This window comes from Bubalus kerabau, chromosome X (genome assembly GCF_029407905.1).
Source record: "Bubalus kerabau isolate K-KA32 ecotype Philippines breed swamp buffalo chromosome X, PCC_UOA_SB_1v2, whole genome shotgun sequence".
Taxonomy (NCBI): Eukaryota; Metazoa; Chordata; class Mammalia; order Artiodactyla; family Bovidae; genus Bubalus; species Bubalus kerabau.
In genome coordinates, this window is record NC_073647.1 from 23,603,163 (window position 1) to 23,626,029 (window position 22,867).

At 37.7% G+C, this 22,867-nt stretch overlaps 1 protein-coding gene across 1 annotated transcript in view; it reads left to right on the forward strand.

Annotated features, from left to right (window-relative positions):
- Positions 1-22,867, forward strand: part of SLC9A6 (solute carrier family 9 member A6) — a 50,865-nt gene that overhangs the window by 9,211 nt on the left and 18,787 nt on the right. The window contains exons 3-12 of the mRNA XM_055563095.1: positions 1,238-1,315; positions 1,590-1,666; positions 1,971-2,083; positions 4,339-4,444; positions 10,757-10,898; positions 13,016-13,121; positions 13,417-13,505; positions 15,808-15,921; positions 18,367-18,478; positions 19,687-19,840. Coding sequence (XP_055419070.1) covers positions 1,238-1,315; positions 1,590-1,666; positions 1,971-2,083; positions 4,339-4,444; positions 10,757-10,898; positions 13,016-13,121; positions 13,417-13,505; positions 15,808-15,921; positions 18,367-18,478; positions 19,687-19,840 — 1,091 coding nt within the window. The remainder of the gene's footprint in view (positions 1-1,237; positions 1,316-1,589; positions 1,667-1,970; positions 2,084-4,338; positions 4,445-10,756; positions 10,899-13,015; positions 13,122-13,416; positions 13,506-15,807; positions 15,922-18,366; positions 18,479-19,686; positions 19,841-22,867) is intronic.

Sequence of the window (22,867 nt, forward strand, 5' to 3'; positions counted from 1 at the left end):
GATAATACCTAAAATATTCCATGAATATTTTTTTGAATTCTTTCTTGCCTTGATTGTGTTGTAGAGTGCTTAGTCACTCAGTCCCATCTGACTCTTTGCAACCAGTAGGACTGTAGCCTGCCAGGCTCCTCTGTCCATGGGATTTTTCAGGCAAGAATACTGGAGTGGGTTGCCATTTCCTCCTCCAGGGATCTTCCCAACTCAGGGATTGAACCTGCATCTCCTGTGTCTCCTGCGTTGCAGGCGGATTCTTTACCCACTGAGCCAGGAGGGATGCCCTTGTGTTGTATACTGAGCACAATTTAATCTTTCTTTGATTCATAAGGGCCTCAACCTGAGTATCAGGTACTGTCCCATGGTGTGCATGAAACTTGATGTAGGTTGGTTTCAGTCTTACTGGCTCCCAGACATTCCTGGAGCTGCTTTCTCCTGACCCATTCATAGTTCCCATCCTGACGTGTCTCAGGGCCTCATATCTCTGTTTTCATCCACCCTTGACCATTTGCCTCCACGTCTGCTTTCTACATTGACAGGACTTGGCTTTTACAGCTACTTGGTTGTGTTTTTGACCATCTTTAATGCTTTTCAAAATTTCACACAAACTTAAATTTTACTTTGCAGCTAGAGCTTTTTTCTACCTGTGGAAAATTCTAGTTCCTTAAAAGCTCTAGGAAATGAACTTTTAGCTTGGCTATGTGTGTAGCTGCTCTGTGTTCATGTCAAATCCTACTGTAGCCTTATGAACAGAAGGGGACATCTGTATTATTATAGGGAATAGATAGTAAAAGGAATGGGCTGTCAGGACTAGAAATCTGATTTGTACAGAAACTTTTTATATTATGTTATATACCCTTAGAGATGTTACCTATGCAAGAACTCTGTTTCCTCTTGCCAACAATAATTCTGTACTCCCAGATTTTATGTTACCAGTTTGGGGCCTCTTTTATTTAAAGCAAAGACATGTTCATACTTTCTCTCATTTTGAAGAGTGTTACTATCATTTTAACCTACTTTGCATAGATAGGATGTAACTGATTGTTCCAATGCTATCTCCTTGTCATTTGGTTGAGAAGTGGAACACCAGCTATCCTGTATGAAATATTTTTCAGTTACCGCAGTGGTACTGTTCTTGCCTTTCACCAGTTTAACATTTAATCTTTTTTTCTTTTTGCTCATTTCATAGTGTAATAAGAAATTTCTGAGCGAATTCATCTAAAAGAACTCTTTATTTTAACAGGTTACTTTTGATCCAGAAGTATTTTTCAACATATTACTTCCTCCTATCATATTTTATGCAGGATATAGCCTGAAAAGAGTAAGTGCTTTTGTATTTCATATGCTTTGAACACCCTTACACTCCACGGGCTTTACCATCGCTGCTGCTCAGAAATGGCCAGCTCACCCCTCGCTTCTCCCTCTCCTGATCCTTTTGAGATGCTGAATTTAATGCCTGTACAAAAAGTCTCTCTTAGTTATTTCTTTTAATGGATAATGCATTTAATATTAGCATAGTACACTAGAATATGAAACCTTTTCTTTTAAAAATAATTGGTGAATATTCTAACACAGTAAAACTTTTTTCCTATCAGAGACATTTCTTTCGAAACCTTGGGTCAATCCTAGCATACGCTTTTCTTGGAACTGCAATTTCTTGTTTTGTAATTGGGTGAGTATTTGAAGCTTAAAACACTTTTAGCCTTCAAATTATAATTTTAAAATAATGCATATTTGACTTCTGCAGTATTGTATTCTTGAATGTGTCTAAGGACTTTTGTAGTAAAATGTATTCATATAGGTAATAAGTTCTTTGAATTTTCCTTAAGGCTAAGGCATTACGATATTTAAATGACATGCAGTAAATGTGGGATTAGTCACAAAGTACTAATAGTAGACCCGTCTTATTCTTATTGTATTCTAACTTCTTTCACAGTTGATGTTTTTTCTAAAGTAGACATATGTTTATTGAACAGATCAATAATGTATGGCTGTGTTACACTGATGAAAGTAACTGGACAACTTGCCGGAGATTTCTACTTTACAGATTGCCTGCTGTTTGGTGCCATCGTATCGGCAACTGATCCAGGTATGTTTTACATGAATGTGGAGCTTGAGTACCTAAGGTGTACAGTGTTTTTCCAACAACACACGTGCATGTATTTCTTGCTTTGAGGTGTAGAATTCAGGATTAGGTATTCCCCATCTTGCTATACTTTCCAGTTGTGGAAGGAAAAAACAAAATTCATGGATCCTTTTGGCTTAAGCACACAATTTTTTTCCTCTTTATTATATGTCCTAATACTGGTCCACAATTTGATGCTTTTTAGATGAAGACCGTAAAGCATTTCCTTCAAGAATTTTAGGTTGGTCTCTATCCCAGGTGACAGGGTATAGAAGACAAACTGTATTAGTTAAGAATGGGCAATGATGATACATTTCTTTTCAAGCTTCTAGAAAACAGATCCCTAAAAATCTGTTGACATTTAGCTAATCTGAATTTAAGAGTAAGAAAAATTGTTCTAAAATGACTGTTGGAAGGCCATTATACGAACAAGTGTGATTTGGGGCCATTGGTGGGTTGTAATATATATTAAAGAGCTATTTTCAGAAAATTGGCTTTCTGATTATGGAGTAGTTTTGATATTATCATGACGTGACAGTGAATTTTGTTGTATTGAGTTAGATGAGTTAGACTGTAGTTTTCCTGATATAATATTGGTGATCTTCACAGCTACATTCAAATTAAGAATTTAGAGCATGTTTAGGCTGACAGTGTAGGGATAAGAGCAGAGACTGCATTTTTTGAACTAAGGACGCAAGTTTTCTTTTACTAGATTTTGTTTTCTTGGTAGGTTTGTTTCGTTTTACCCTTTGACCTTGTAAGTTAATAATCTTCTTTAATTATCCAGCATAATCAAAGTTTATCTCTGAATTCCTGTGTTAACTCTGATAACACAGGGCATTTTAGAAAGTGGAAAAATATGCTCTATACTCTGTAAGAAATGATTTTAAAAGCTCAGAGGACATTTTAGAGAGGCATTTTTGTAGTCTGGCATTTTTAAAACTGAAAAGCAAATCACCTCCTTAAAGACAGTCGAGACTGCCCCCTTGTTGTTTGTAGCTATTCCCATTATCAGTATGAAGATGGGATGGTTTTTGCAGGAAGCTAGTGGTCTCTGTCCTCCATATTCTCTTACTGGAAGCAAAGTCCTCAACTTTTCAAAGTCTAGGAAAAATCTCAGTCAGTTGGACTGGCTACATTACTTAAAACTTCTGGTTTTGTTTTAGTGGGAGTATTGCCTGGATGCCTCAAGCAGAACTGTTTTGCTTATATGAAGCTGAATGGTTATATTTCTTCTGAGTTATATAGGTATTTACCCCTATAATAATTCTATTATTTTGCAGTTGTTCACTTGATAGAAGGGGGAGCCATAGGTTCTTTTTAAAATTTTACAGCATTGTTCCAGCCCTCCTTTTTGCCTTCTCTTGGTTAGCTTTGCTATCAGGATTTTCCAGATGAAATGCTTTGCAGTGGACACTTTATCTTTTAAAGTACAAGCTTCCTGTTTTTTAGTTGGCATTTGAAGAGGTTCTCCCAACTCTGGTTGTAATAATCTTTCATGTTTGCTTGAGTTTATTTAGCAAGTGAGCTGTACGTGACTCAGCAATTAAAGTTACAATGCAACTTCAGTCTCCTCTGATTTTCTAAGAATTCTCATGTAATGGTTTTCTAAGAGAAGGTGTTTTTTTTTTTTTTCCTCTCAAGCTGAAATAGTCTGATAGTTGTCTTCTTATTAAGTTAAATATAGCAGCTATAATTCTGGTCATAAATTTTATGCCAACCGGAAACCAAACTCATGTTTTCATTTCCCACTGTCTCTGCTAAGCTGGTATGCTTGAAATTTACAAGTCAAATAGAAGTGAGTTATAAGGCTCCAAGGAAAAAATGAAGTTTGCAGCAGGAAATGCTTTTTGTAATAGTCTTCTTTATCAAAGATTAATGATCACCTGGTCTGTAAGAAATTCTGAATGTATTTTTTATGGGAAAGAAATGTACAAGGCAAGATTATTAGCATTTGCATAAAGAATGTAGGCCAACTCAGTCCTCCAAGGTTATTTTTGACTGTTAGAAAAAGGAAGGAGATTTTACAGGTACACAGTTAGGGAAAAGAAAAATATTGACATAAAATTACTGAATCTTTAATATGGTATGAATGTTTGTTAGGATTGAATTCTGAGATGAAGAAAGGAATTTCCAAATAACTAGTATGATCATCTATGGAGGGAAATATGTTATATTTGTAATGTCTTAATATTCCTGTGACTCTTTCTACTTGCTAGTGACTGTTCTTGCCATATTCCACGAGCTTCAAGTTGATGTTGAACTCTATGCACTTCTTTTTGGTGAAAGTGTCCTCAATGATGCTGTTGCCATAGTGCTCTCTTCGTAAGTGTTTTTTTTTTTTCTTATTTTATTCTGTATGTTGAACATTAGGATTCTAAGAACCAGAAGTCACTTATTGAGTAGAGTACATTATGAATAGAAACATTTGAAAAACTGAAGTATTTTTCCCCTGTGAATAAATATATACTTATTGATAACATGGAAAATTCATAGAAACCAAAAAAAGAGGGGAAGGAATATATGTATATGCATGGCTGATTCAGTTTGCTGTACAGCAGAAAATAAGACAACATTGTGAAGCAGCTATACTCCAATAATTTTTTTTTTAAAAATGCACAGAAGAAAAGGAAGGAAAAGTGACATGTATCCCTGACACCTAAAGACAATTACTGTAAGCATTCTAGGACATTTTAAAAATTTCTTTTCTTCTATACATAATATTTTTACATAGTTGTGATTGTAGTGTATATGTAATTTTGCATTCTGTTCTAACATGGACATTTTTTCTTCAAATTGAATTTTTTGGCATAGCTATATATTCACATGGTTCAAAAATCAAAACTATATAGAAAGGTATACATTGAAAAGTCACATTCTCACTCCTGTCCTCATCCACCTATCCCCTCAGTCCCTTTAGGTAACCATTTTTATTAGTTTCTTGTGTATCCTAGTGTTTCTTCAAATGCAAGCATGTATATGAATAAATATTCTTAATTTGCCTCATTTCATATTTTAAAAGTAGCATGCTGTATATGTTCTATACCTGACTTCCTCTCACATAACTACATTCTGGAGATCTTTCTGTATCAAAGCAAGGAGTTTCTCATTCTTCATTTACAGGCACATAGTATTCTGTGTACAATACTATGAACTGTACTGTAGTTTACTTAATCAGTCTTCTATTGCTGGAAACATAAAGGGTTTACAATTCTTTACTATCTCAAATAATGTTGCTGTGATTAACTTTGAACTTGCCTGTTTTATATGTACATTAGTATATTGGTTATTGGTAGGATAAATTCTCAGAAGTGAGATTAGTGGGTTAAAGGGTAAATACATTTGTAATTTTGTTAAATTGCTAAAATGCCTGTCAATTAGCTGTTCTGCATTTTAGCCACCAAATTATGAGTGCCTGTTTCCTCACAACTTCACCAACCTGGCAGACTTTGCTATTTTTGCCAATTTGATGATTAAGAAATACTTCATACTTTAATTCATATTTCTCTTATTTAACATAATCATTTCAGAAACTTAATTTTTAGAAGTGCTAAGTAGTATACTTTTTAAATTTATTTTTTAATTGAAGGATAATTGTTTTACAGAATTTTGGTAAAGAATCCCCCTGCAATGTGGGAGAGCTGGGTTCGATCCATGGGTTGGGAAGATTCCCTGGAGAAGGGAATGGCTACCCACTCCAGTATTTTGGCTTGGAGAATCCCCATGGACTCCATGGGGTCACAAAGAGCTGGACACTTTTTGAAAACAATGAAAATGAGCAGTATTTTAATCTCAGTATAGAAATCACTATATATGCTACTAGAAGATATTTGCAGGTGAAAGAGTGGATGTGAACCTCTGAGGAGCTGTGGCCTGCCAACTCACTCCTACTAAGCAAATATCTAACCCTATAGACAACTGCCTTTACTCTACACCAGAACTTTCTACAAGAGAGAAGCAAAACTCCCTCACCTTTCCTCCTTACTTTTATTTCTCTCCTTAATTTCCACTTCATTAACCATAAAAGAGCAGTCAGCCACTGACTCTGGTTTACACAACTTGATTTACCCCATTGTCTAACTGCAAAGTGGAAAATTATCCTTTCTGAGATGTAACACTAATTCCTTAAATGTTGTGCATGAAGATGTGCTAAAGATCAGATCTTCTTTTGTGAATGTAGTGCATATAAATTCTACCCCCTCTACCATATTTATTGCCAGAATTTTTTGCGACTATGGTGGCTCAGATAGTAAAGCATCTGCCTGCAGTGCCGGAGACCGAGGTTTGATCCCTGGGTAGGCAAAATCCTCTGGAGAAGGAAATGGCAAACCACTCTAGTATCCTTGCCTGGAAAATCCCATGGACAGAGGAGCCTGGTGGGCTGCAGTCCATGGGGTCTCAAAGAGGCAAGCATAAGTGAGCGACTAACACTTTCACTTTCGTAGGAGGTTCCTAACTGAAGTGCTTGGCATTACATTTTTCATCATCTTTCGTTTGCCTTTAAAAGTACATTAGATAGCTCAGCTGGTAAAGAATCCGCCTGCAATGCAGGAGACCCTGGTTCGATTCCTGGGTCGGGAAGATCCCCTAGAGAAGGGAACGGCTACCCACTCAAGTATTCTGGCCTGGAGAATTTCATGGATTGTATAGTCCATGGGGTCTCAAAGAGTCGGACACGACTGAGCAACTTTCACTAGATGTGAATAGTCTACTTTGTGTTGACTTCTGTTTGGTGATTTTCTAATGTGTATATTCTGTAGAAACAGCCTTGTGGAAAGAGGGGGACCCCTTCCTGAAGGACTTCTCTTAGGCAGTTAACAGGTTAAGGTATCCATTCTCGAAATTTATGTTGGAAGTTGTTTTTATTTGTTTTTTGACCTGTTAGAGTGACAGTAACTTTTTTTGCTGTTAATGTCAATACTTTAATTTGGTGAAGGTGGAGTGAAACTGATTCCCTCATTGCTGTATGAGGTAGAGCTGTATGTGCTGATAGTGTTGTGTATACCTAGAGATGGTCTACGTTGAATAGTATTCCTCTGAATGGGTATACCATGATTACCCTAGAGACCTAAGTTCATACTAATTTAAAATATGTTTTGAGGGTCATTTACATTTTATAAAATGTAAGTATGAGTAGACAAACATGACAGAAACTGTTTAGCTTTACTAGTCACCAGAGATATACATGTTAAATTAGTGGCCATTTTTACCTATTCAGTTACCAAGAACAAAATTGTTAATGAAAAATAGTTACTGCTGGTAATGGTCTACTATAGTCATTCTTAACTGGGGACAGTTTTGCACCATTACCAGCCCCCAACCAGGGGATATTTGGCAACGTCTAGAGACATTTTGGTTATCAAGAATAGGAGGATGTTGCTGTTGGCATCTAGTGAGTAGAAGCCAAGGCTACTGTTAAATAATCCTTCAATACACAGGACAGCACCCACTACCCAACAAATAATTACCTGGCCCTGAATGTTAGTAATGCCAGGATTGAGAAACCCTGAAGTCGTTTTAAAACTGTATCACTTGTACATTGTTGACGTTGAAATTGGTAGTACCTGCTCTTTTGTATTTTATCTTTTGTTATTTATGATAATAAATTAATACATGTTTTTAACAAAAATTTAAAGTATTTGACTTAGTAGAAAATTCCTGAAATTTCAGCTCTCAGAAATAACCACTTATTAATGTTTTCATCCAGATTTTTCCATTAGGATATTAGCATATATATAAACAATATTAATTTTTAAACAAAAAGGCATAGCACTGTACATACTTTTCTGTAACTTCCTTCTTTCACTTAGACATTGTACTACATTAATACCTCCTTTATCCCATCGTATGGATACATTACCAATGTACCTCTGCAGTTCCCTTGTTGATTAATATTTAGTGTTTTCTAATATTGTATTATTGTGAATAGCACTGCAGTGAATATATTTATATATAAATCTTTGTGAATCCTTGAGAGTATTTCTGTAGGATATTTTTTGAAAGTAGAATTTCTAGGCCATTGGATATCATTACTAAACAATGAGAGATATAGTCATATTTCCCTCTTAAAATATAATAAAGATTTAGTTGAAAGCTATTGCCTAACATGTAAAAGCAGCTGTAGGTTTAGTTAATGCCTTGTTTCTAAGAATGTAGAATGGGAAAACAGTCCAAAATTTGTAAAAAGCACAAATATGTTCTTTCACACTGTTATTTATAGTAGCAAAAATATTAGAAGCAACTTTAAAATGTCCAATAGTGAGGAAATAGTTAAATAAATCATGTTATATCCATTTGGACCATTTTGATGTCTTAAAAAACCACGATTAGAGAGACTGTAGTCATTCTTATTGTCAGTTGAAGAAGCAGAATTCAGAACTGTATGTTCACTATGATTACAACTAAACATGAACTAGCATGCATGTAACAAAAAGATTGAGGACATAAGGAGAAGGGGGTGACAGAGGATGAGATGGTTGGATGGCATCATTGACTCAATGGACACGAGTTTGAGCAAACTCTGGGAGATAGTGAAGGACAGGGAAGCCTGGTGTGCTACAGTCCATGGGGTCACAAAGAGTTCGACACAACTGAGTGACTGAACAAAAACAAAAAGAGGGGGAAGAAATACAGAAGGAAAATAAGAGATCTGTCAGGGTAGTGAAATGACGGGGTGATTTCCCCCCCTAAATTGTACATTGTATTACTCTCAAGATTTTTTTTAAGTATTCATAAAAATGCTGCTGCCTCAAGTTAAAATGTTGACTGATGTAGAAAAGATGAGTTAAGATTTCAATCCAGAGGCCAGCATTTGAAAAGGAAGAAGACAAACCTCTCATCTGTTCTCAGCCCACCATGCTTTTCCTGTACATTTTAGTGATTAAAGAATAAAATAATGATTAATGTGAATTTTGAATTTCCATGAACTACTCCAGGGAAAGTGATCTCAGAAGGCATTGCATTGATACTTTGTTCCTGTCAGCATTTTGAAAACTATGGCCAGAGAGAAAGAACGTTGTTGTAGCAGTATTTCCTTTCTCCAGCCAGCTGCTATATTTTCATGCTATAATATAGTCAACTCTAATTTACAGTGGTAGGGTCCTTTACGTGTAGGTAAGATAGTATGACATGAAAAGCCATTTCATATTCACTAAAACAGTAGCAGATCTACCAATCACAAAATGATCTGGTCACTTTGAAGATTTAAATGCAGATTTTATTATTTTTTTTAATTTAATTTTATTTTTTAACTTTACAAGATTGGTTTTGCCATATATCAAAATGAATCTGCCACAGGTATACATGTGTTCCCCATCCTGAACCCGCCTCCCTCCCCACACCATCCCTCTGGGTCGACCCAGTGCACCAGCCCCAAGCATCCAGTATCGTGCATCAAACCTGGACTAAATGCAGATTTTAAAGTTTTCAATTCAGAGTGAGTCTCAGAAATTTCTATATTCCATTACCAGAAATTCATATTGGAGTTATACTTCAATAAGATAGGTAAAATTAGGAAATGTTAGCTTGGTCTTAGATTTTGTTTTGTTTTTTAACTTAACTAGGGAGGTGTGAAGAGAACTTAGTGTACGTGGTATAGCAATGTCATTTTTTAGCCTCGAATCAAAAAAACAAAAATCAGCAATAACCACAGGGAGAATTCATTATATTCTTAGGAATGTGTTTTTTCTGCTTCTTTTCTTTGACATGACTTGTGTGATGTCTTTGAGTCTGGATTTATTATATAAACACTGGTACTCAATTAACTGTGATGAAAACTGACTTAGTAATGGTAGGTGCTTTTGCCAGAGACCCACTAGCAAGAGTGATTTTCTCAGCTGTGTTTAGTTCTTGGGGCAACTGTTTCAAAAGAAGTATTTTTAGACCAGATTTAGACTGTGAGTTCAAGATGGAGAGTGTCCCTTCTAATTACCTGTCTTGGCCTCTTACAGAGTGACTTTCTTTCAGAAGTTTAGGTGAAGGATTCAGCTGGGTATGCTAAAAGTACTGTTGAGTGGACTCTTAACTCCTTGGAAGGCCTTTCAAGCCCTTCTATCTATAAAAGTCCATTTCAGTGAGTGAATAGATAGGAGGTTCTGGGCTATCTGGTATTCTAAAAGTTGAAAGGGTTCTTTAGTCATCCTTTTTATTTTTCCCATAGGAAAAACAAAATGTGACCGGATTCAGTATTGAACAGTGTTCTTTATATTTTTATGCGTACTCTGTTGGAAACGTGGGGAATTTTTCATTAGTTTGTTCATATTATTAGTACGTTAGGGCTTTCAGGCACTCAGTACCAGTAAGTAAACAGTCACAAAAGAATAGTGCTGCATGGTATCTTGAGACGGGAGGAAAAGGCTTGGTTCGACCTTCATAAAGAGGATCTTACTGAATAAAATGTTCTACCTTCTGAAATTGTCACTTAACAAAAGCTGAGTTTTCTTGTTAGCTGATCCACTGCAGCGTGTTTTGGTAACCTTTGGTCCTTATTTTGGCAATTCAAATCCAAAGTTTTGGGGTTTTACCCCCTCTTATTTCATCATCAAGCTTGACACTAGGTAATTTTTAAAATTTTTTAGATAATGTTTTAAAAGTAAAAGTTGCTTCTCAAAGAAAGAGCCATTTCTTTCTCTTTCGTAGCTCAATAGTAGCATACCAACCAGCTGGAGACAACAGCCACACCTTTGATGTCACAGCCATGTTCAAGTCTATTGGGATTTTCCTTGGAATCTTCAGTGGCTCTTTCGCGATGGGTGCTGCTACTGGAGTGGTGACAGCTTTAATATCCTTTTATTATATTTATCTTTTCTTGTTAACTTTACAGAGTAATGTAATACTGTGTTCCGTGGTCTCCCCTACTTCTGCAATTGGCATCATGTTATAATTATTAACCTTATAAGCAAGTGCTTGGTTTGAATTAGGCAATCATCTTTACCAGTAAATAAATAAAAGAATTTCATTGCTTTGTGTAGGGCTTCATGCCCTTAAACACTCACTAAGGAATTCTATTTAGACATAGTGACCTTTTGGGGGTGAATTTTAAGGGAGAAGGCAATGGCACCCCACTCTGGTACTATTGCCTGGAAAATCCCATGGATGGAGGAGCCTGGTGGGCTCCAGTCCATGAGGTCACTAAGAGTCGGGCACGACTGAGCGACTTCACTTTCATGCATTGGAGAAGGAAATGGCAACCCACTCCGGTATTCTTGCCTGGAGAATCCCAGGGACAGAGGAGCCTAGTGGGCTGCCATCTATGGGGTCGCACAGAGTCGGACACGACTGAAGCGACTTAGCAGCAGCAGCAGCAGACTGAATTGATATAAAGGTAGATATTTTCCAAAGAGCCCCTTGGGTGTTCCATGTGGCTGTTCAGCCTGGCATCCTTTTGCTCTTCATTTAATAGGACGAATAGGAATGTATGATCTTGATACCAATTGAATAAAATAAAGTTCCCGGCTTAGGATAGATGGGAGTTCATCTTAGCTCTCACCGATTTTAACCTTATGCTCTCAAGTCCTACACATTACCACTAGTTTGCTTTTAGAAACATTGAGCCAGTCATTCTTGTATTCATTCAAAAATTTTTCTTTTTTTCTTAGTCATTGCAGTTTCACGTTCATAAGTTAAAATATAATAGAAAATGACAGTTTAATAAATGAATCTAAATTTTCTGTTATTGGATTCTTTAAGTGCAAGTATACCTAAACTTCTGGAACTTCAATTTTCTGTTTTATATCAAGCTTTTAATTCTTCAAAAAAATTTCTTGATTATCTGTTATATACCACATGCTATGCCCTGTGTATCACAGATAAACAAGACCTCTTGTGGTGTCTGCCTTTTGGAACTCCTAGTATAGAAGAATTGCTGGCACTGCACTCCATGGGACCTCAGTGTAGGAAGGTGGAGGGTGAGAAGAGCGTGGAAGATGAGTAGGATTTGATCTCTAAAGAGCTTCCAGCTCCAGAACTTTCAAGGTACTTTCATAGAAAACAAATACTTTTCCAAGAATATATTCATTTTCTGTACTTCAGTTTTGTTCTGGAAGAAGCTTGTCTTAGGGCTTTTTTTCAGGCACACTGAGCCTTAAAGGGACAGTGAAAACAGTTCTGAAGAAGGACCAGGCCAGCTAGTATCTCTTTCCTAGCCTAAGTTCCTTGAGGAACTTTATCATTGTGTTGTAGTACACATTTGTTGAAGGGAATGTAGACTCCAGGCTGAGATTTGCCACAGCTTGATACAGGCCCTTCCACTGGCAACTGTCAAATACTTGTTAGACTAGTATGAGTGAGTGACATGCCTCAGTTTCCTCATGGGATACTCTACATCACAGAGAGGATCAAACATCAAATTTCATGAAAATGACATTTTTACTAGGTATAAATTGCTATTATTATGGAAGCTGTCTTGCTTTGGGTCTCAAATTAATAGAGTTGGCATATTGTGTATCTGATCTGTCACTCCTGTCCTTTACTGTCATGTCTGTTCTTAACTTGGATTAGGAAGGCAACCCACTCCAGTATTCTTGCCTGGAAAATTCCATTGACAGGGGAGCCTGGTGGGCTATAGTCCATGGGTCTCAGAAGAGTCAGGCACAACTGAGTTACTGAGCACGCACACACATTGTTCCTTACTGCATGGTTTCTAACAAAGCATGTGATACCCATAAAACAATTGGATGGACTAAGCTGTAGAGCTTCCTCATGGAAGGGAGGACTGCTGACTCCTTAGTACAATGCTTGTGTTCAGAATTTCTTCACTTTGGTGCCTCCTTATTCTGTGACTTTTGTGTTAGAGACTAGAGAATCCTTCTGCTTTCAGGCTTGGCTTGCTTCAACTATTATTTTTTCTAGTAACACTTCTGTATTATGAGATCTTGTTATCAACCTTGACAGTCTTACGTGACAAAGTTCACCAAATTACGAGAGTTCCAGCTGTTGGAGACGGGCCTGTTCTTCTTGATGTCCTGGAGTACCTTCCTCTTAGCTGAAGCATGGGGTTTCACAGGTAGGTTACTTTCTCCTTTTAATTGTAAACCCTTATAGGGAGTGACTTAGCCAGTGATGTTTTTTTTATGTGTGGACCAACTCCTCTAGTGTTTGAGCACTCTTGTTAGGGTTGGCATTTATGCTATCATTTTAGAGTGTAAAAGATTTTCAGTGGATGCGGTTCCTCTCGACAAAGTAAGTCACAAGTGAAAAATTTAACACTAAACATCTAATTTACTTCTATGAATAAGATCCTTAGTATAAAAGTTGGGAACACGCCTTTGATGTGCACTCGGAACTCATTGTCTTTATAGGTGTGGTTGCAGTGTTGTTTTGTGGCATCACACAGGCCCATTATACGTACAATAACTTGTCCACAGAGTCTCAGCATAGAACTAAACAGGTAAGAGAAACTATAGTTTGTCAATAAACTTTTTTTGCAGCAAAACAGTTTTTTTTTTTACTGAAAAATAATCTTTGTTCTGTTCAAAGTGATGTCTGCTCATTTCAGTTCCTCTTCTGTTGGCTCCAGAAATAGATGAGACTGGCAGATTGAAGGGTGACAGCTTTTAGGGTAGAGATAGATCAGCAGAGTAGCCAGGGGCTGTTACTGTTGTGATTCCAATGGTCAGTTAGCTTCTTTTCCTTGTTTTCCTCTAATAGCTTTTTTTCTTCTAGTTTTATTGAGCTATAATTGGCATACAGCACTGTCTTAAGTTTAAAGTGTACAGAGTAATGGTTTGATCTGTATACCTCATGAAATAGTGACCACATCATGTCATATAGATACAAAATTAAAGAAATAGGAAAAGTTTTTTCTTGTGATGAGAACTCTTAGGATTTACTCTTAACAACTTTCATATATAACATATCACAGTGTTAATTATATTTATCATATTATGCATTACATCCCTAGTACTTGTTTATCTCATAACTGAAAGTTTGTACCTTTTTACTTTCTCTATCCAATTCCCCTCTCCCTACAACTTGCGTTTGGTAACCACACATCTGATGTCTTTTTTCTATGAGTTAGTTTATTTTTGAAGTATAATTGACCTATGACACTGTGTTGTATGTGTATGCTCAGTCACTTCAATCATGTCTGACTCTTTGTGACCCTGTAGACTGTAGCCCATCAGGCTCCTTTGTCCATGGGATTCTCTAGGAAAGAATACTGGAGTGTATTGCCATGCCCTCCTCTAGGGGATCTTCTTGAACCCACATCTCCTGTGGCTCCTGCACTGCTGGTGATTCTTTACCGCTGAGCCACTGGGGAGGCCTGTAACACTATGTTAGTTCCTCTTATACAGCATAGCAATTTGGTTTTTATATACATTTCAAAATAATCACCATGATAAAAGAGAATACCTTATTATTGACTATATTCCCCAAACTGTGCCTTTCATCCCATGACTCATTTATTTGGCAACTTAAAATTTGTACCTCTTAATCTCCATCACCTATTTCTTTCCTTCCCCCAACTCTATCCCCTCTGGCCACCATCTGTTTGTTCTCTGTATCTATAACTCTGTTTCTGTTTTTTTTTCTTTGTTTTTAGAATTCACATATAAGTGAGGTCACATAGTATTTGTCTTTCTCTGACTTATTTCACTTAGCATAGTACCCACTAGGTCCATCCATATTGTTGCAAATGGCAAATTTTAATTCCTTTTCACAGTTGAGTAATATTCCATTTGTGTGTGTGTGTGTGTGTGTGTGTACACCACATCTTATCCATTCATTTATTAATAGGCAGTCAGGTTGCTTCTATATCTTGGCTATTGTTAATAATGCTGCCATGAACATTGGGGTGCATATATTTGCTGATCTCTTAAGTTCAAATGCATTAACCCCCCTTGCCATGTTTACTGTTTTTGATATCATATTTTACATCATTTTGTTTTATCTCTTATTGCAGATATAGATTATTTTACTACCTTTGTTTTTTAACCTTCCTACTAGCTTTATATATGGTTGATTTATTACCTTTACTGTTTATTTGCCTTTACAAATGAGATTTTTCCTTTTATAATTTTCATGCTTCTAGTTGTGGCCTTTTCATCACAGTGATGTAAACAGGTGGAGGTGAGCAGGTAGCAGGGCAGGGAACAGAGCACAGGACTACAATGTGTAAGCCCTCACTCTCTTAGTGAGGGCTGAGATCCATGTAAAAAGTGAAATCACATGGCAAGCTGGTGTGAGAGTTGTCATGAAGCACTCTGTACCAGGATAAAATGAGTTGAACTGGGTCTTACAGCCTGTAAAGAGGGAAGTGTCTGGGACCTGCCATATTTAGGAATTAATTGAGTCAGGGTGTAGAAGTCGAGGGTGGCAGGGATACCACTTAGGGTCCATCCCCAGCATTATCAATGGGAAGTGATGAAAGTTAGACTAACGCAGTGGCTGAGACAGCCAAGAACATTCCAAAAGAAAAATTGGCAGGGTTTGGAGGATGAGGGTGAGAATGACTGAATATGGGAATTGAAGAAGGGAAGTTGACTGGGCAAGTGAAGGGGAAACATTTATGGCTTTTTCTGTGGGACCAGAAATGTCATCTCTACATTTGCTTCCCTCTGAATCACATGTTTTGGAGGATATACATGAACATTACATATTTGAAGTATCTGTTTCAATATCTTAGTAATATTCATGTTTTCAAATTATGTAGATTTTTACTGGACTAACCTTTTGAAATTTCGTTTCAGTTGTTTGAGCTTCTCAATTTCTTGGCAGAGAATTTCATCTTCTCCTACATGGGATTGACACTGTTCACCTTCCAGAACCATGTCTTTAACCCAACATTTGTAGTAGGAGCATTTGTATCCTTTATTATGTATTCTGTTTTGGAAACTTCTTTTTAAATTGAGATTTGCACTTGTTTTCTTGGGGGTGGGATGATTGATAAGAATTGATAAGATTGATAAGAATTGATAAGGATACATATATTTTTAATAAAAGTAATATGTATAATAATATATATAATATTTTCCTCTGAGAGAAGTAAATAAGGATTTCAACTCTTTTATCTAGTCTATGCTATTTACATTTTTGTTTATTGCACAAATAATACTGACAGATTGAAATGACAAGAAAAAGTCTCTTACCATTCTGCCAACTCCAAAAGATAAAACTGTTTGTCCTCTGTTACTGAAGGGAAGAAAGAGAGATTGGATGATAGAGAGCAGTTTGCAGTCTGTGCCACAGGGCAGTAGTTGAAAGATGGAAGGAGGCTTGCCCACTCTTTCCCTCTCCGCCACCCTTCTTTTTCTCTCTCTCATTGAGTTTTTAAAACCTAGTTGAAAAGGAGACGCTGATTACATGAAAGAGAGCAAGCAATAGTGCCAACTTCACAAGAAGGCAGGAAGAGATGGAATCCAAAGCACATGGGGAGGGATGGGCCTCCAGAGGGAGGAAGCACAGTTCCGCCATTGTTCCAGGAGAGGGTAGAGTATGTAGAGATGAAGTATATACATTTCCAAGATGGCATTTCTCTGATTACTTCTATTTTTATCTGTAAAGTAGGAGGTGAGATCATCTGCTGAAAGTGAGATAGGAGCAGGTGGCCTATCAGTTGTCTATTATGTAACAAATTACCCTAAAATTTAGCAGCTTAAAACAACAAACGTGTTATTTTGCACAGTTTCTGAGAGTCTGGAATCCAGAAGCAACTTAACTGGCAGGTTAAGTTGGTAGGCTCCAGTATCCCTCATGAGGTTATAATCATGCTCTGGGCTGGGACTGTACTCTCTCAAGACTTGACTGGGGATGGAGGAGCCACCCCAAGCTCACTGACATGGCTGTTAGCTGGAGGCTTCAGTTCTTCTCCATGTGGACCTCTCCATGGGGCAACTCACAACATAGATTCCCCAGGGGGACAGAGTGAGACGAGAGAGCACCAAGATGGAGTGCAAAGGGCCTTTTATGACCTAGTCTTGGAGACAGTGTGCCATCTGCCTTCTGCTGTTTTCTATTGATCACACATAAACCCTGGTAAAGTGTGAGCTGAGACTACACAAGGTTGTGAATACTAGGGAACCCTCTAGGAGGCTGGCTCCCATAGATGATAGGAGTTTTGAGGAAATAGTTGTTGCAGAGAGTGGAAAAGTGCATTGAGCAAAGAAATGCAGTAGAATCACTGAGCGGTGTTAGGAACCCATTTGAGTTTGAGGAATAAATCTTAAAGTAGAGTCAGTCTGCCCTGTTGTATGACTTTATCCAGGACTATTTAGCTATAAGGATGGAGAAAACAGATAGCTGAGTCCATCTGAGTTTGGAGTTTTGTCAAGCTGGTGCAGTGAAAACAGAGGGGAAAGGGATTGCTGAGTATTGGAAAGAGTTTTATTAAGATGCGGCTAGAAAAGGAAATGAAGAGGGGAGAGGACTGACTGATGGAAAAGCAGAGGGATCTTTGGACTGAAGGTCCCAGTGAAATGGAAGAATTATCTGCAATAGATGGATGTGAAACATGGAAAGAGAAATTGTGGTCAGAGAGCGGGATGTTTGAATTAGTGATTTTCAAAAGAAGTAGTATTTTAAGAAACCACTTCAGAATGGATTCTGCCAAAAGAGATTGTCGGAAGTATTTTCTTAGTTAAAACTCTAAGTAGGATCTGTGTTAGAAACTGAAGTATTACTGAAATACCATTCTACCGAGTCTTAGTCTTCTGAGAATGAACTTCAGGCAGAAACAGATAAAACCTTATTCATAAGAGAAGAACCTTAACTTGAAGACTCCCATGAGATCAGTAACTTCATATCCGGCTAGTCTTTGAGAAATTTTTAAGCAGTCAAGTGGCTTGAATCCACAGTACTTACCCAGAACCAAGGCTGAATATTTTCTGTAGGTTTTTGAGTCTGTTAGGAGTTGAAATTCCTCATAACAGAATCCTGCCATGAAAATTGACTCTTACCAGGAGATACTTGTTCTCTTTCTGGCTGTATTTGTTAGGATATAGGTTTGGTTTCATGTGGCAATTACCAAAGTTAACCGAGGTTTAAAAAAGATGGAAATGTATTTCTCTCTCATGTGAAAGTCTGGACTGGTGTAGCAGGCTCTGCTCCACAAAGTCACCAGGGACCCGCACAGCCTTGTAACTATCGTTAGGGAGTTGTCCTTGTTCTTAGGGACCCAGGTGGCTTCCCCCTCAATCGTTAGCCATAATAGCAAAATCCTAGAAATAGTACAAAAGTCCAGTGATAGGAATGCATGGTCTAAATAACGTTAACAATAAAAAGAATTATCCTTAACCTATTAATAATTTTAGATTGCTATTTTCTTGGGAAGAGCTGCCAATATTTACCCCTTGTCCCTCTTACTTAATTTGGGTAGAAGAAGTAAGATTGGATCAAATTTTCAACACATGATGATGTTTGCTGGTAAGTTTTAATTCTCTATTTCTTGCCTCCTCCAGGAAACAACTCACCGTGCATATACCAGTCTGATTTTAGATGGAAATAATATGCCAATAATATATTCAGTTCAGTTCAGTTGCTCAGTTGTGTCCAACTCTTTGCGACCCCATGAATCACAGCATGCCAGGCCTCCCTGTCCATCACCAACTCCTGGAGTTCACCCAAACTCATGTCCATCGAGTCGGTGATGCCATCCATCCATCTCATCCTCTGTCGTCCCCTTCTCCTCCTGCCCCCAATCCCTCCCAGCATCAGAGTCTTTTCCAATGACTCTTTGCATGAGGTGGCCAAAGTATTGGAGTTTCAGCTTTAGCATCAGCCCTTCCAAAGATAATATATTAGACTCCCTTAAACATTGAAATCGCAGCCTGCAATAAAACATCCTTTTTAAAAGTGTCCCATTCCTTTCTATGGGAGTTTTCTCATGTTCTGGTTCCAAATTCCCAGTTCAGAACTATGTTAAGTGTAGTGGAGGAGGTAAAGATAAACACATTTTCACACAAAAATCTGTATGTGCATGTTTATGGCAGTTCTCTTCATAATTGCCAAAACCTGGATACAGCCCAGTTGTCTGTCTTCCAGTGAGTGAGGGAGTATGCAAAATAATGGCAGCTCCATGCCGTGGAATATTCCTCAGTGCTAAAAAGAACAAACCAGTGATACATAGAACATATATGGACCTCAGAGGCATTGTGCTGAGTGAAAGAAGCCAGGCTCAAATGGTTTCATTCTGTATGTTCCATTTACACGACATCCTCAAAAAGACAAAAACCCAGCAATGCAGAGAATATCAATAGTTACCAAGAGTGTGGTAGGATTATGAGAAGTTAGACCAAAAAGAAGGTAGCACAAAGGAATTTGGGAGAGGGGTGATGAAACCACTGTGTCTCGGTTGTGGTAGTGGTCACACACCTCTATACATTTGTCAAAACTTATGGAACTGTACACCCAAAAGAGTGAACTTTAGTGTAAGTACATTTTAAAATAGAGTTTAAAAAATTATTAAATGATCAATGCTTGTGAGTATCATCTACTAATTCTTTTTGTATTTGGTTGTATATACCTACATATGTTGAAATATGTATTTGTTCATGCTATTCTAAGATCTCAGAATGTACCTTGTGTCTTTGAATTTATGAAGTTCATGTTGTCCTCCTCCTATTCCCTTGTAGGCCTTCGTGGCGCGATGGCGTTTGCCTTGGCCATTCGAGATACGGCCACTTATGCCCGGCAGATGATGTTCAGCACCACACTTCTGATTGTGTTTTTTACTGTGTGGGTATTTGGTGGTGGCACCACTGCCATGCTGTCATGTTTGCATATAAGGTATGTATTGATTGGGGACCTCATTTTAGTATTAAAATGTAATTTGGGTTATTTTTCTTTTAACCATGAGAGAATTTTAAGCTTAGATAAGTCCCTAATATTTCATTTCTTCCTTATAATAAGTATATAACATGTAGCACAGAAAAAATGGAAAATATGCAAAGGAAGGATAAAAACTATTGTTAACACTTGGAGGGATGTCTTTCCAGACCTCTTGCTCTGCTCTATGTATTTTTTTTAACAAAAAGAGGCAACATTGTAGGTATTCTTATAAACTGATTTTTAAATATAATATAGCATAGACATTTATGTTAGTAAATATCATTATTTTAATGGCTGCTTATATTGTAATTTATTAACCAAATCTCTACCATTGGACTTTTGTGTTGTTTTTAGGTTTTTGTTATTATGGCTAACTGAGAATTTTGCTCTTACTATGATTAACAGTGTGAGTGTTTGGAAGTGCATATACCATTGTGCACTTGGCTATTTCCTTAGGATGCATTCCTAGAAGTCAAATTGCTTGGTCAAGGGATATGCATATATTTAAGGCTTATTATTCTTATCTCCAAACTGGATCAAAAATTTTCTTGTATCTGCAGCATATGAAATAGTCCAATTTATCCCAGGCCAAATCAACAACTAGATATTATCATTCTTTCTTATCTTCATGATCAGCACTGTTTCTGACCTGACAATCCAAGGCCAAGGTTGTAAGATCTTAGTCTTGAATGCACACTAGTTACTGTATTCAGTTGGAAAAAGCTCTGTTGTATCTCAGGAGTTCTGCATTTGTTTCCATGGGTACAGCAGTCTATAGTTAAAGCTGTTGTAGGTTTTACTTCTGTGTTTGCTGTAACTTCATAGATCTTGAGAGCTACTGAGCTTCCAGAATGTGTAAGGTTCATTAGAGAAAATAGTATTTCTTTCACATGTTACAGAGTCCATTCTCCATTTTATGCCTTTCTTTTAATACTCTAAATAGCAACCAGCCCTAAATCAGACATTGAATATTGTTATGATTGTCTTTCTCTCTCTTTACTGTTCTAATCCTTTTATTACAATTCCTGTGCTGTTATTGTGGATAATTAAAGATACATCAAAATAATGTTCTTGTAACCCTGATTATTACTTTAGGGAGGACCTGGCATTTGTTGAACACCTTCTATGTGCTGGGCATTGTGCTAAGTGCATTTTATATATTTATCTAATCACAATCACTCCATTTCACAAGTGGGGAAATAGAGGCTTTAAAAGTTTCTAGTTGTTCAAGCTCATAAATACCATTAATGGTGGACAGAGGAGCCTCCAGTCTCACTTGATTTGTCCTAGACCTCTGTATCAAGAAATGAGGATGGTCCATTTTGGAAGGATTAAACTCCTTTTTTTTTCCTCAAGAGTTTTAAAACAAAAGTTCTTCCTTATTCTACTAAGGAAAACAAAGCCAAAGCTAAATGTAAGATAATTTAGGAAAAATAACACTCTTAAGTGGAATCTCAGTGTTTAAGTAGAATCAGTTCTCTTCCCTAACTGCCTTTCACACGTACTAAACCAAATACCCATGTTTACCCCACCCCCCAGAAAAAAGCTCCCCCAAAACCTACCTACTCACATAAAGCTGAATCCACCTCACCAGCTTTGCAAGCTCTTTGGCCAGCGTTGGCCCCATCTTGCCTGTCCTGTTTGGCATTCAGTTGTATGCATTATCATACAGTCTTAGGTTAACTATTATTAATGTTGTTGTTTGGGGGTTTTTTGGCCTCTTTGCAGAGACTGGAATTTAAATTTCTCTTACCTCCCCCCAGATTTGTTGAGTATAATTGTGAGAATACTAAAAAGTCCTTCAGCTTTAACATATATGCAGGATTAGGCTTGACTTTGAGTTCTTGCCCCTTTGTTTAGTAATTCTGTGATCCTGAGCAAGTTCTTTAACCTTTCTAAGCCTCAGCTTCCCCGTTGGTAACATGTGTGACAGTACTTTCCTCCAGGGTTGTTGTAAGGATTCCTGAGCTCATGTCTGTAAAGCTCTTAGTACAGTACTTCAAATGTGCCTTTTATTCATTTATTCAATGAATACTAATTTAGCACCAGCCATGTTCCCAGTGCTGTTTTAAGGTGAAATTTAGTGGCTGTCAACTGGTAGCAATTCCCCACAGGGGCATTTGGCAATGCCTGGAAACATTTCTGATTGTCACAATCAAAGAGAGGGGGCTGCTACTGGCATCTTGTTGGTAGAAGCCAAGGATACTGCTGAACATCCCACAAGTACACAGAGCAGCCCCCACAACAAAGAGTAATCTGAGCCAAAATGTTGGTACTGCAAAGGTTAAGAGCCCCTGATCTGGAGAGGTACAGTGGTAGTAACAAGATAGAAAAGGTCTCTGGTCTTATAAAGTCTGTACTGTAGTGGGAGAAGACAGATAGTAAACTAGCAAGTAAGTAAATGAAGATGACTATTTTAGATGATGTTAAATGCTCCGATGGCAAACAAGGTGCTATGATAGTAGGTGGGCATGGAGTGTATTTTATCGATGGAGCTCAAGAAAGGTGTCTCTGAGGTTACATTGGAGCTTAGGATACCTGAATGACAAGATAATGCCAGTTAAGCAGTGAGCAGGAAGAACAGTGGTCCAGGCAGAGGGGAGAGCAAGTACAAAGGTCCTGAGGCAGGAACAGCCTGTTGAATGAAAAGGAAAAAAGCCCACCTAGCTGGAATATAGTAACCAAAAGGGAGGTAGGAAACAAGGTGGGCAAGATCCTTTAGGGGCAGAGCTTGACAAATGTGTCCTGTCAGGGGCCAGAGAATAATATTTTAGGCTTTGAAGGCCATATGGTCTCTGTCTCAACTACTCAACTCCAGCATGAAAGCCCCATAGACAATACATGAATCAGTTGCCATGGCCATGCTCCCACAAGACTTTATTCACAAAAGCAGGAGGTGCACCAACTTGGCGTGGTCGGTGGAGCCCTGCTATTGGTTCTAGTAGGACACAGTAAGGAGTTTGGATTTTAAAATCCACTTGGAAC